The 13747-nt window shown below is 46.5% G+C and overlaps 1 protein-coding gene across 1 annotated transcript in view; it reads left to right on the forward strand.

The window, feature by feature from the left end:
- The window catches only part of LOC144143301 (lipase member K-like), a 71534-nt gene extending 63517 nt beyond the window's left edge, over positions 1 to 8017 (forward strand). The window contains exons 7-8 of the mRNA XM_077675074.1: positions 4293 to 4361; positions 7417 to 8017. Coding sequence (XP_077531200.1) covers positions 4293 to 4361; positions 7417 to 7668 — 321 coding nt within the window. The 3' untranslated portion in view covers positions 7669 to 8017. The remainder of the gene's footprint in view (positions 1 to 4292; positions 4362 to 7416) is intronic.
- The last annotated feature ends 5730 nt before the right edge of the window (positions 8018 to 13747 follow it).

The following is a 13747-nucleotide window of genomic DNA, read 5'->3' on the forward strand; positions in this document are numbered from 1 at the left end:
GCAGTATCTTCTCTAGCCTCAGATGTTGTATCCATAGAAGTACTTTCCATGGGTTGTGCGCTAGGGGGAGGTGCCGGTTGTGATTCTACGTGTTGCTGGTATGCTTGCGAGTTATATATTGGGATTGTGGGAGTTGTACGTGGAGTAAGGGCATCCCTGTATGTACGGTGAATATGTTTTTGAGAGAGTGGCTGACTCACCTTCTTTGGTGGTGAGGGCTTATTGGGCCTTGATTCCTTGTGTTGTGGTGGTGTAGGTTCTCGCCGAAGGGTGGGGAATGGAGTCAGTCGGCCCAGCGTTTAGTCCGCCGGCCGCCAACTGGTCGTCGCAATTCGCTCGCTCAGTTGAAACTAAGCCACAACACGTTTGTGAATGGAAGAATGTGCCTTTCTTTACTTAGTTTGTACCCTGTATCAAGCCCTGAGTCCGGGTCGGTCCACACAAGCGCTGCACAAGAGCACATGCGACGCTTCGCTGACGGGTACGCAAGTAGGAAAATCTAAGGCCACTTGAAGGCGGAAGAAGAGTCAGCGAAATCAATATAGGTACTAAGGAAATAAAATGATCTGAAACTTTTACCGTACAGCGCAGAACTATAGAGCAGGAAACACTTTTTTGCGCTGGGTGAACAAGAACAGCGGTCAGCAGCACGACCACACATCTGCGAACGCTTCTCCGTCTAAGAAATGCAATTGCTAGACGTGAGATATTGTGGAAGTTTGGGGCACGCTTACTGCACGAGCGCTATACAACAAATAGTCACCTAAGGTACTTGAAATTCTAAAACTAAGTAAAAGTGTAAAGTAGTTATACAATATATATACCTTATATATCCATGGCAATCTCGGCAGGCCTGGCTCGTGGCCTCGTGGTCTGAAACGCTAGGGCTATTGTTTTGCAAGTCGCAAGTTTGAATTCCTGAGGTTACATGTTTTTTTGTAAGTTGATTTTTTCGTTTGCGGCCGATGTTTTCTAAGCTGAGTTCACAATTTTTGGGCCGTAACGTTCACTGCTCCACGGGCGAGTTCGCAAAACGCACGCAGACAGACACTGACGCGCTAGCGAGTTCTCGTTGGCTTGCTGTTGCCACAAGAACCGACTACTTGCGTGCAGTGGGCACAGGCCATAATCAGCAGACCCTTGGCCTGGTGCGAACACGCTTTTTACGATACAGGCATGAGTGAGGCAAGCTCTGAATATGCGAGAAAAGCGCATGGCATTTGAGCGTCTGCGGTGACGCGGAGGGCGTTCATCCACTGCGTAGGCCTCGGCTAGCGATTGCTACGATTCCAAGCTGTCCTGGAAGGCTTATCATAGGCATTTTACAGGCGACAACATGGCAGAAGTGCGGTACGACGATTACTGAGATATCAAGAATGCCCATCCAACTACCGTCGGATGTCAAGCATGTTGTTTTACGGAACCGAAACCAAAACGTTTTTGAATGCTAACCTTGGACATCGTCCAATCAAGCTGCAACTCCTCCTGTCGTCACAGCATTTAGTTGGTGCGGCCGCCACAGACCACGCATGGTAGTTTTTCTTCTTTCCCGCTTTATAAAAAAATTACCGACTTATCAACCGGATAAACGATGAAAAGTGTGGTAATTTGAGCCAGTCTACGCAGTGCGAGTGAAACCGGGAGCTAGACAAATTCACTTCAGTGTCCCTTTAAGGTGAAAATGTTCAGCTGAACAAAGCCTTTTGCTGGCAAATGATACTTAATTAACTGATGCACTCTTAGCATTATTAAATGTACGATTATGCCGGTTTTAACAGCAGACCTGCTGAAGCTTTCGGTTCCGGCATGTATCGTGGCCAGAAAACTGAGCCCATCCGAGCGCACCTGAGCGCGCACGTCTTGAGGAGCGTCCGGCGTCGTCCAGGCTTGCGCGTGGGCTTGCCCCACGTAAGAAGCCCGTAAAAAATACTAAGAAAAAAAGACCGCGCTGACGTGAGCGTGCGCCTCTTGGGGAAAGCCCGGCGTCGACCTTCGAGAATACTCTGCCCAGCGCTCGTGGCGTCATCTCTCACGCGCTGTTCTCCTCGCCAGTTCACGTGCGTTCGCTGCCGAAGTGGGGAGCACAGACGCAGGGTTCGCGCTACAGGCGCCCAGTTCACAAAGCCAGCGGCTGCGGGTTCTAGTGCGTGCGAACGTTGGTCCGTGGCCCTTTGGAAGGGGTGTGGAAGCCTGCGAACGAAACGATCCGGACCTGCCCGTTCTGGAGAACTTTCTCCGGCAAGTTCGGGAATCCATAAGTGCGGCAACAGCTGGGTCTCCGACGGAGGGAGAGGGGCCGCCAGCTCTGCTGTTTTTCTCCCGCATGGCACCACCAATGCAAGCTGCACCAATTTTTTAACTACACCTACGCGGGCTCGGTCGGCACGCGGTAGACTGCTGTCTCACGAAGAAGTCACGGAGAATTAACACATCGCCCGCCGCAGCTACCCACGTCCACATATCCCTCACAAACGCTCATGAGCGTCTATGGCGACTGCTGCAGACCAATTCCCTCGCCAGTAGTTCCCTCCTTCGTAAGATCCCCCCACTCAGTTCCCTTCTCTTAGTTCTCTTTTTTGTGGCTCCGTGCACATGCCGCGTGGGCCTCTCCTCTCAATACATTCCCTCCACCCTTCCCGCATCGAGGAGTGGGAGGACAGCTCGAAACGAGGGGTTAAACTATATTTCCGGGTCACCAAACCACCACCGGTGCCGCCAGCCTGCGGCCGCGGGCACAACGCGTTTCTAAGTCGACTTGCTTTGCAAATAAAGCAGTTTCTCTCCCTCTCTCTATCTCTTTCTCTCTTTCCCTCTCTCTCAATAGTGCGATAAATTCCGCATTTTTTGCAGCTTTGTTACAGTATACGTTACAGTATACAGTATACAACCAGCAAGTTACTGTCGCTATAGGGTAAGACCTTCCGTAACCAGTTGCACCAAGCCTCGGAATGTGGCGTAACGAACTAACGCTACCGCTAAGAATTTTGAAGTAAGAGCCGGACAATTTTGTTTCTGCGTTTAACGTAATCTCCCTTATTGAATTGAGAAATGGTTTTTGCATACTTTTATCCTTTGTATCTTATTTTACATTTATGATGGCCACAAATCCCCTCGGACACCTAAATATTCTTACGTCAACTCTGTGGTTTACGTGCTTTCAAGGCGAAATCAATATGGCTTCTCCTGCCGATTCTTCTCAAGGCTTCTTTAGTGCTACGTCGTTTATTGCTGCGTCTATTCCTTCTCTTTCGTTTCTTCGTCCTTTGGCCGTGAATAGTTTACCAAACAGATGGGCGACAGTTAACGTCACAGCTTTCCCACAGCCAGCGTTCTCCGTGGCTGGGGAGCAGCTGTTGTACTCACGTGACGTCATGTTCCCCTTTCACACAATATGATGTCAGCAGCGCGCACTAAGCTAACGTTGGTCCCCTTTTGCGAACGCGTCTGCCAGAGGTGTGGTAGCGCAGTGGGCGCCATCTCCGGAGACCAGGGCTGAATTACCACATAATCTAAATGTGCTCCTAATGTGCTTTCTGCATCGACTGCCAATTTCTGTACCCGGAGCCGCACCTCGAGTTTATAGCACAATGGGGCTCTGAAGGCGTTCGCCCTTATGATATTATGGCTGTGCCTTGAGTGCAGTCCCTCAGTACTATAAGCACTCCACTAAAGGGATGTCTATCCGACCATCGATGAAAAAATGCCGCATCTGGCACTACTTAGCCCTTCATTAACGTAACGAAATGTAAACTAACCCAACATAATTTAACAAGCACAAAAATGATTTAAACACCGAAAACTAACTTAAGGCAGGAAGATTTTAGTTGAAACTATAGTGATGTAAAAAATAAAGGAAGCAAGAGCCTGACTGAAACCGCTGCCCTTGGTAACAGGACCCTAAGACAATCTATACACCATAACGGCAGACGCCTTTGCCTATGTCAGCGCAGTCTTAAGAAATTCGAATGTCGTCGGATGGCACTCTAGACACTACGTATTATTATTACTATTATTACATCGAAATTGTTTTTACGATGTTGATTATTGGGAACGAATGGGCAAGAATAAATAGATGCATAAAGGCACTGTATTCCTTACAGGACACAAGGTGACGTGTGAGGATCAGCCTAGTTGTAAAGGTTAATAGAGACTTTGAATACCAGGATCACCATTTGCTTTATCGTGCAGGCAGCGCTACAGTAGGATGAAATGCTCCGAAAGATAAAATTTAATACCTCGCACTTTAGAAGGGTCACTGTGTAATTTTAGTGCGTTTTCTAATCTCTGTGCAGCTGGTGACATCCAAAGAGGCGATAATGTTCGACTACGGAAAAGAGAAAAATGTGAGAATTTATGGCCAGGTAAGCGTAGTCGTTCTTTTGCTATTTGTTCTTGGTTAAAGATGCGAAGAGAACCAATTGTTTTTATTCAAAGAGAAGCCTGTGCACCATAACGCTCGCTGAACGGGTTTGCGAATCGTTGTTCTCTTCGGCTTTGTAGAACACGATGTAGCCGAAAGGGAATGAAACGGCGCATTCTGAACGCGAACCGGACCAGTATTTGTTGTTCGACGCACAGCTTCAACAAGTGTCAAGTATTTTTAGTAAATTTCCCAAAAATTCAATTGCAATATCTGAATGGTAACTGCAACGAAAAGCCCGCTATATTTCATTTATAACCCATGGTGTCGGGTGCATAAACCGTTCACACTGCGCGCCGAATTTAGCTAGATTTCGTCTAATGAAACAAAATTTTTTGATAATTCGCAGGACCTTTGTCAGTCTCCTCAGGGGTATAGGCACAGCATGGGGTCTATTAAAACTTTATTTCTAAGGCAATTGGATGTTGGGAATCCTTGTTCACTCTATAGAAACGCAATACAGAGTCAATTAAAACTTGATGTCTTCATGCAAATGGGATTTTTACCGCAAAAAATAAAGTTTGTAAAGTTTCTAACGCCCGTAGTCAATGAGTTAAAAGTCTTTGTTCACTCTATAGAAACGCCATAAGGAGTCTATTAAAACTATGTGTCTTAAAAGCAACGTGATGTTTATTGTGTTTCCGCAATAAAACGTTTTTTGAATTCTTAAAGACCAGGCTCGCAAATGCAAATGCGTGCAAGAGTGCAGATGCGAGCCTGCGTTCCAGGAAACGGCGATACTATCTGTGCACAAAGGCAAGTTGACACGCGTGGTTATCTAGGCATATAAAAAAAGCGAGTGGTGCTTTAGTGTGCCTTCGATGCATGTACATGAAAGCGAGGTTGAATTCTTAAATCGCTCTCTAGCGTAAAAATAAAGCGCGCTTTCATTCACAAAAGTTGTTCGGCCCTGTCACGTTTTGGAAATAACAGGATGAATTGTTACGTACGTATGATGTTTGGTCACATCGGTTTTAGGTTGTTGTATTTAAATGCGTGTCTGTAATAAAAAAATCAGTCGCCGGTCAGCGGTGTGGTTTGTCGTCTCCTTCCCTTTGCACCCGTGTGCAAGACGCTACTATCGGGATTTGTAATCCCCAATCCGTTACACCTAAAATGGGAAGATTACTATGAAAACTGAGAACCAAAGTTGTCAGTTTTAAGAGTAATCCCCCGATTCTACACAATTGCTTAGTCTATGAGAGCATGCGTAATCTGAAAAGTGAATCAAAGGTCGTGGCCTTACAAATGTAAACAATAAATTTGATTTAGGCTTGCTTTGGATTTCACAAGACTGCATGTTGTACATCAGAGCTAGTTTCTTATGTATTTTTGTGCAATTCTTTGTGCCGCGTTTAAAACTGTGTGAGCGGTTAGCACTAAGGCTAAATAAAAGTATCACTTCTACGGTAAATCGCATGGAACATCTATCGAAATAATTACAGTCCGCAGTAATGCTGGGTAATGCTGCTTTTTACACAATTAAGCACTAGCGTACCGGCGACACTTCGTGTAAAAGACACCAGCTGCAGTTAGGTAACATCAAAGACTTTGTCTTGGTGGGATTTTAAAAATTAACGGTCACGGTTATGGTTACGTCATATCGCGTAATCATCTTCACCTTGCCAAATGCTACAAGACACACAGCGAAATCGTTAGAACGTATCAGGAAAACTGAAGGTTCGATTACGTTACCTTTCGGAATCCAAATGATAACTGCAGAAAAATCTGAATGATTAACAAAATGTAACTGCGTTCTTGAAGACGTGAGTTGTTTCTTCATGCAAATGCATAATGGTGAACTCTAGCATTTCGACTCGAGTATTGGCATTCCACTTTTATTTTGCTGTCATAATCATTCCATTTGCCTGTACTCCTTTATTATAAGTGTATATTGCTCCCAATTTTCCTAACACCCACACCCTTGCATCATCTTCAAAACCATATCGTTCAGCGTATTTAGGATTCCGCAGTGGTTCTGGCTTTCCAGTTTTAGAAATGTACCCTCTCTCTCTCCTTCTCTCTCTTACACTTTGTTTCTCTCGTAGGAGTAAATTCTACGATAAGGTACCGAAATGACTGCTTAGAAAAAATTGATAAAAGTTACACTGGCATTCCACTGCGTGAGCGAGGATTACGAGGGGCTGTGTCGAATGTTTTAGATATGCTTTGATTACACGCTTCGGCTGCGCCTACCACAGAGTAGCGTGCTAAAGCAGCATGATTTTCTGCTTATCAAGTGTTGATGGCAGCCATGTGCGAAGAGTAATGGCCAGGTTGATACCAGGTTGATGCCAGAATTGTAATCGCTTGCCTGTAGCATATCCTAATTGAAGGCTGTTCCCTCGGTTGTTTAACATCCATGGTTTTGCCTGTGTGAATAAATAATATATATTTGTAAGCACCTTGTACAAAATCGGAAGGGGGCTGGTAGGTCGCTAAATCGTAAGCCCTTTGCCGTCACCCTTTCTACGAATTAGAATTATGCCGGGTATTTTACCAAGCCAGTGGAACCTTGTAGGGGCTGAGGCCCCCCGAGAATCACTTCAAAAGCGTTTGTTTAGCAAAATCACCACCATGCGCTGCTATAGACCCGCTGATTCTACTGAGATGTACAAATGATGGATTTGGACAGTCTAGGATAGGAGTAGTTAAAACTTTATGGGAGCAGCCATTCTCTTGCGGGCCATACACAGATGATGGCTGCGATGACCACTATGACGATAAAGAAGATGGTGATGGGGACAATTATGCGGCGTGAGAACGGATTCGGAAGCGCAGCTTCAGCGCGGAATCACTGTTTGGAGAAGGCGTTGACGTTGTCAGCCAAGCCTCTTGTAAAAACGTCGGCAGCGGACTGCGGATGAACGCTTGCACAATGTTGCGTGTCCTGCTTGCAAGTCCTTTTCCAAGCTTTAGATTACTGTACGTACTCATGAGCACCCATGTTCTTGTGTGCATGTGTGTGTTTTTGTGGTCATTTTTTGGCATTGCAGGAAGAGCCTCGCCAGTACAATATTAAGAACGTGCAGACTGACGTGGGCATATTCTGGAGCCGAGGGGATCAGCTGGTCACCCCCGACAACGTTCGGGAACTTATACGGAACCTGGGAGCTCACGTGAAGCTCGACTACTTCATCGATGACCCGTACTACACGCATCCGCATTTCAACGTGGCCATTCACAACGAGGATGTACTTTATCCAGTGCTTGTTCCCTTCCTAGACCGATACGTGACTTCTGCGTAGAGTTCTGGGGAAGCTTCGAATACTTCTGGGGTCACTAAGAAATTATTCAATTGTTGTTGGGAAGAGAAACTATTCAATGGTGCACAATATAGTGTTTGAATAACTGTTGGGCAGTGAAGGCGTCACTACATCAAGTATAGTTCTATAGTTCTAGTCACACGCCATGAGGCAGACGTGTCACGCGGCACGCGCATTCTGTCAATTTTACGTTTTCAATATTATTTTGTGAAGCGCAATATTGACCGTCAAAGCTCGGCATTTCTGGCCAGTACGCAAACGGAATATGGTCCACGAAGAAAGGAACGACAGCAACAGCCTCAACAACTTTTAAAGTATAATCGCTTACAGCTTGCGGGGATGTTCTCTTGTGTGATGTGTGATGATTATAGACTGCTTCCAAAGCGGGCTTTGTAAGCGCATAAAATCTGCGTGATTACAATGTAACAAGAAAAAAAAATTCGTGGAAAGCGCTGTGGGAGCACACCTGGCTCCTACTGTAGAGATCCAGCTGCAAACACCACGGGAACTAAACTGTGCTTTAACAGCTGTGTGGTTTAAGATCTTGTTGGGCCGGCGAACATCCGCAGGAAAACCTCGGCGAGCGATGACGTAATCGGGCGCGCCGGCAACGCTCGACCAGCGAGAACACTTTGCCCAACGTCCGTGGCATGATCTTTCGCGTGCTGTTCTCTTCGCCAGTTCACGGGCGTCACGCCTACAGTGGGAAGCACTGAAAAGCTCGCTCTACAGACGTTGACTTCGCGAGGCCGGTTGCCGCCGATTATAGCGCGTCGTAATGCGGTCCACTTCGGGAGAGACATGAAAGCCTGCCAGTCATGGAGAAATTCCAGCGGCAAGTTAGAAAATTCATGTGAGTGCAACAGCCGAGTCTTGGACGAAGTGAGAGATGGGGCGACAGAAGAAGAGCGTCACTCAGGAGAAAGAGGAAGCGCTACTAGAGAACGGATACTAGATAACGGCTGCGAGAACTGCGGTCCAATCGCGAATATCACGCCGGTAAGGCAGCGGCAAAACGTCAGCTGGTTGTAGAAGATCCGGAGTCATAAGCTCGCGTACATTGTACCTAATTTAATGACCGAGTTTTCACTACTGTTCTGGGGGCTAACGACGACAGCATGCAGAATACTTGACCGAGTCCTGAAGGATAACCACGCAGAAAACAAGCCCTTGTCTCCAACCATAAGCATGCGTGAACTTAGCCCAACCACAAACAAGCTAGGTGGGGCCGCCAGCGCCGCCCAGTTTGCCCAGTCTTCGCGCCACTAGTGCGAAACTGACCCACTTTTTTATTTACTCTTCAAAGCGGTGGTTGACCAGACAACGACATTTTTCTAAAAAATGGCGCACTTCAGACTTTTATCTTTTATATTCATAGGTACAATGCAATGGGACAAGTTTTTCGACCTCAATGTTACGTGCGCGTCAAGAGACTTTTACTTCAGCGGCTTTCATATCTACACTGAACTCCCGTTAAGACGAACTCGGTTAAGAGGAATCCTCGCTGACGCCGAACAAAGTGGGGATGTTTATTCGCTTTTCCATTGACCCAATCTAAAAAAAAAAACTCCGCTTAAGAGGAACAGCCTTGTACGTACTCTTCGTTTAAGACGAATTTGGGGTGACCACAACTGATGGAGATTCTGGGTGGCGAACTGGTGGCGAACTTCCCCCCTGCACCCCCCCCCCTTCATGGGGGGGGGCAGTGGCACACGCGATGAGAAAGAAAACTAAAAGAAAACCACAGCGCGGAACAAATTCGCGCCACGGAAAACGGGAGGGAGCGAGAAAACAAGAAACGCGGGTAAAGCTACCATTTCCCCAGCATACAACCCGCGCAGCCGAGTCAAAGCAAAGCAAAGAAAAGAGCGAGTACAAGTTTTGTGGCCCCTCTGCTATGGAGGAGAGAGGCGCAAAATTAGGAGGATAAAAAGGTAAGAAAGAAGCGACGACAGAGACTTTCTATTCGCCAACATAGCAGCTCGCCTGACAATTGCCCTTTCTTAGTGGGAGCACGCGAGCTCGCGTCCGTTCGCGTCGCGACACCCACCGCATCACCGCCGAGAAAGCAAGGACTTCCCTCCCCGTCTCTGTCTCTGATGCGTTCTCTCTTGAGGTAACGGGTGTACGCTTTCCGTTCCGCTTGGACTGGATAAAACCAGGCAAAAGCACTTGAAGACAGTCTTCTATCAAGTTGCGCACTCAAATGATTTTTAAAAACGATAGTCTTTCTTGGCTATTTGAAGCAAAAAGTTTGGTCTGTCTGGCTCTTTGTATGTCTGCCAGTCTGTCACTCTATTCAGCCGCCTCGCCAAAGGGAAACAGAATCTGCATAATCAGTTTATATACCCACCGCCAAATCTAAACGTATAAGTACGGTAACAATGTTCATACTAGCCAACATTATTGACTCAACACAAAATATTACGCCTATCTCGGACAAGACATTATTACACAAGTGATGTTAGCAGTGGTTTCTTTACTAACAATACGCGGATAGTTTATTTAATTAAAATACGCCCAGAAAAATACAAAAGCGGTCACCCGCGGTTTCCCTAGCAGTATTTTAAGAAATCAATTGGCAACAGTAACGGAAGGTTTCACTGTATAGTTTTCCCGTTCAACTTTCCACTTTTAAGATCATGGCCTCTTGGAATATACTGCCTAGATTCATAAGCGTCTCCGCCGTACGGCACCACTAGCATCGAGGCTTTTGGCATGGCGCAGTGGGACGCGGTAAATTTAAATTCACTTGAGCAAAGCGCTTGCGTGTTTATCTTGGTAGGAGCGAGACGGAAGAGGAACAGCATGAGATGTGAGGGGGAAAGAGAAGGGAGGCATTTTTTGGTAGGGGCGCCAGACGACTATCGTATTTCGTCGACATTTGCAACGAAAGGAGCAGGTACGCGGCCAATATTTTTTGCCTTTTCCTCCATTGCAAGTCAACTTCATTCACCGTGTTGAAGCAAGATATTTGCATTAACCCGGGCGTGTTTCCGATTCTTTTTTGAGAGTGCTTCTGATAATACGTACTTCTGATAAGACGAAGAAATAATCCCGGTCCCTTGGAGTTAGTCTTAACAGGAGTTCACTGTATTTCAGACGTTTGTTTTACTGAACCGTCCAAATAAGTTATCTTTCCGCATTCACAAAGCCACTTATGTATCGTATCGTGTTGTGTTTGAGCGATCTTATAATAGAACACGTTGTGGCATAGCAGCTACCCTTTACGTATTCTAACTCGTGCATTTTTCTTGCGCACAGTATCTCATATTTATGTTTCAGGCTTCTTGACATTCTTTACCATTACACATGCGCCAATTTCAACAGAGAGAGAGATAGATAGGAGATGGGGTGAGAGAATTTGTAAGAGTTGAAGCGAGAGTCTTGTCTTGTATATCTTGGACGTATATACGTATATCTTGAATACGTATATGCTGGGCAAGTCATAGCTGCAGATCCAAACCATGAAGGAGAGATCACCCGCAGAATAAGCATGGGCTGGGCTGCGTTTGGTAAGACCTCCGGCACCCTCCCTGGTAAGCTTCCGCTGTCACTCAAAAAACTTGTATTTAATCAATCCGTTCTTCCAGTAATGACTTATGTGGCAGAAACTTGGGGTCTCACCAAACGACTTGAAACCAAACTTCGATCGGTACAACGGGCCATGGAACGCCGAATGCTAGGGGTCACGTTGAGAGACAGGAAAAGAGTCACATGGATTAGGGAACAGACCAAGGTGGAGGACATTCCAGTTCCAATTAAGCGAAGGAAATGGGAAAGGGCTGGTCACGTAATGTGAATGAGGGACAACAGGTGGACCATCCGGTTGACAGACTGGCTGCCAATAGACCGTAAACGCGCTAGGCGTCGGCCGAGAGCTCGTTGGCCCGATGAGCTACAAAAAGGGGGGGGGGAAACATGGACTCAGCTGGCACTCGATAGACGTTGCTGGAAATCTTTGGGAGATGATTTCGTCCTGCAGTGGACACAAACACGCCCATGATGATGGTGATGATGATGATGAAGTGAGGGTATTCGTGGTCTAGGTCTTCAGTCCTCCGCCGTTTTAGCTGGCCGTTTACCCTGTTTCCGGTAGCAATATTTGCGTGGCTGGACAAAAGATGGCCAGCATATCTCGCACTCCTTGCGTGCTCACGTGAGCTGTTAGAGGAGGAACGCAGACAAAGCAAACAGCAGTAACCTCAAACTGACATTCCTGCAATAAAACAATTTCATCTAAACCACGCTGTTACGGTGCGGAATTTACTGAATTTAGTTTGATCGGCTTTTTTTGCAATGAAGTGGTTGTAATACTTGTAGACGCTTCCACATTTTGTTATCAAGCCCATCCTTTGAAACAGATAGGCGTCTCGGAGTTGAGCAGATTCCCGTAAACTCTCTAGGATCGTAGAATGGCTCTGATCGGTTCGAATGAGTACTTAATAATGGAATGGGAAGCATTTTAAGCTCAGACGAGCATTAACAACACTAGAACTAGGGGACACGCTGCGGTCCAGCGTTTCTGATAATTGTGTGATGCACCTATGTAGATGAGAAAATACCATATTTGGTTTTGTAGGCCTCAATAATAGCACCTCACTTTTTGAAGCTAAGTCAGGTGGGACTAGACCTCTGGGACTAGACACCATGAGGTGATATTAAAATGGGTTTTCACAGCCTAAGGTCATACGCAATGGGACCATGTGCTAAGCCTTACAGCCAAAGTTCCGTACTGCGTTAAACACGTTTGTCCAAGCCCATATTAATGTAGACATGATTGCACCAATTAAATACGAAACACTCATTTTGCAGCATCTTATAAGTATTGTTTCCGTCTCGGATCACTCACACTATCCGCATGAAATATATCCATGGCTGTCGCCTTGAACAGCCGACAGGGCGGCGCCTGCTACCATCTGCTGTTTCGGTCTCCCACATCTTTATTCATCGGTAGACTATCTTCAGATACTTATTATGACACGTTTCGGAACGACGCGAAATGGGAGTGGTATTGCTGAGAGGTTATGTTTTGGAGTCAGAAAGGTGCCATCCGGTGAGCTTTAGCAACACTATTACCAGGCTGGCAGGTGTGTGCTTGGTAGCCCAGCACCAGGCATGCGCCAGCGCGCATAGAAAATTGTCGAGATGCCAAAAATAACTTCCATGATGCAATTGAGCTTTGTAGCATAAAGTTGTGCTCCGGGAGCGCCTAGATACCATGCGTACATGTGGGGAGTTTTTATATTTTACGAATGTCTTTGCACAAGTACCCCTCAACGCCCTCATCTATGCCGTGCTCAGGGCCTGGAGGGGGGGGGTGAGGCGTTGGCATTCTTTGGGGTAGAGGCGTGCAGCGACAACCAAATTGCGATGATGGAGGCTGACATGAAACAAACCACATTTATAATGGCTTCCAGTATGCAAGGGGTGCCCGCTCAGTGATCTCCGATTAGTTTGGAAGTGAATGCCATAATCAGGGCTGTGGAGAACCTTCAGCTTTTGTAGGTTGGCCGCAGAAATCTCGGTTTCTGGCGAAAATCTAGAAAGTACTGATGAGGCGCAACTGTGGCAGGTGTGCTGCCAGACAAAGTCATAAGCTGCGGAGAGGCGTCGCAACTGCACCCGCTCGGAGCCGCGCCACCGTGGTACCACGCGACTAGGCGAGGATTTATTGGCTGCTTCGTTGGCTTTTGTTGTTTCACTACCTCCATGGAATGCGCGTCACCTTGGCCGTGCGAGCATGCGATTCAGCGCAAGCGACGAGCTCGTTACAATCACACAGTTTCGGAACTTCTAAGAAAGAACATGTGCATTGTCTTTGCGAAACAAAGAAACGCAGTCTTTTCACTGCAGCTAGGTTTACAAGTTAAACCGAACTATTTTCGAGCTCTAAAGCGAAAGCCGTAACTTCCATATTCTAGGAAAAAGCATCGGTGCTCGCTGGTCGAAAGTGGCCATCATGTCTATCATAGATAACCGCGTGCAATGAGGCTGAGAAGTTATACATGAATATGTACTACAAGCGCACAGCTGTCAATAAAGTCCATAGTAGTGGCTA

This window comes from Haemaphysalis longicornis, unplaced genomic scaffold, assembly GCF_048455015.1.
Source record: "Haemaphysalis longicornis isolate Haplotype H1 unplaced genomic scaffold, Haemaphysalis longicornis Haplotype H1 scaffold_6, whole genome shotgun sequence".
Lineage (NCBI taxonomy): Eukaryota > Metazoa > Arthropoda > Arachnida > Ixodida > Ixodidae > Haemaphysalis > Haemaphysalis longicornis.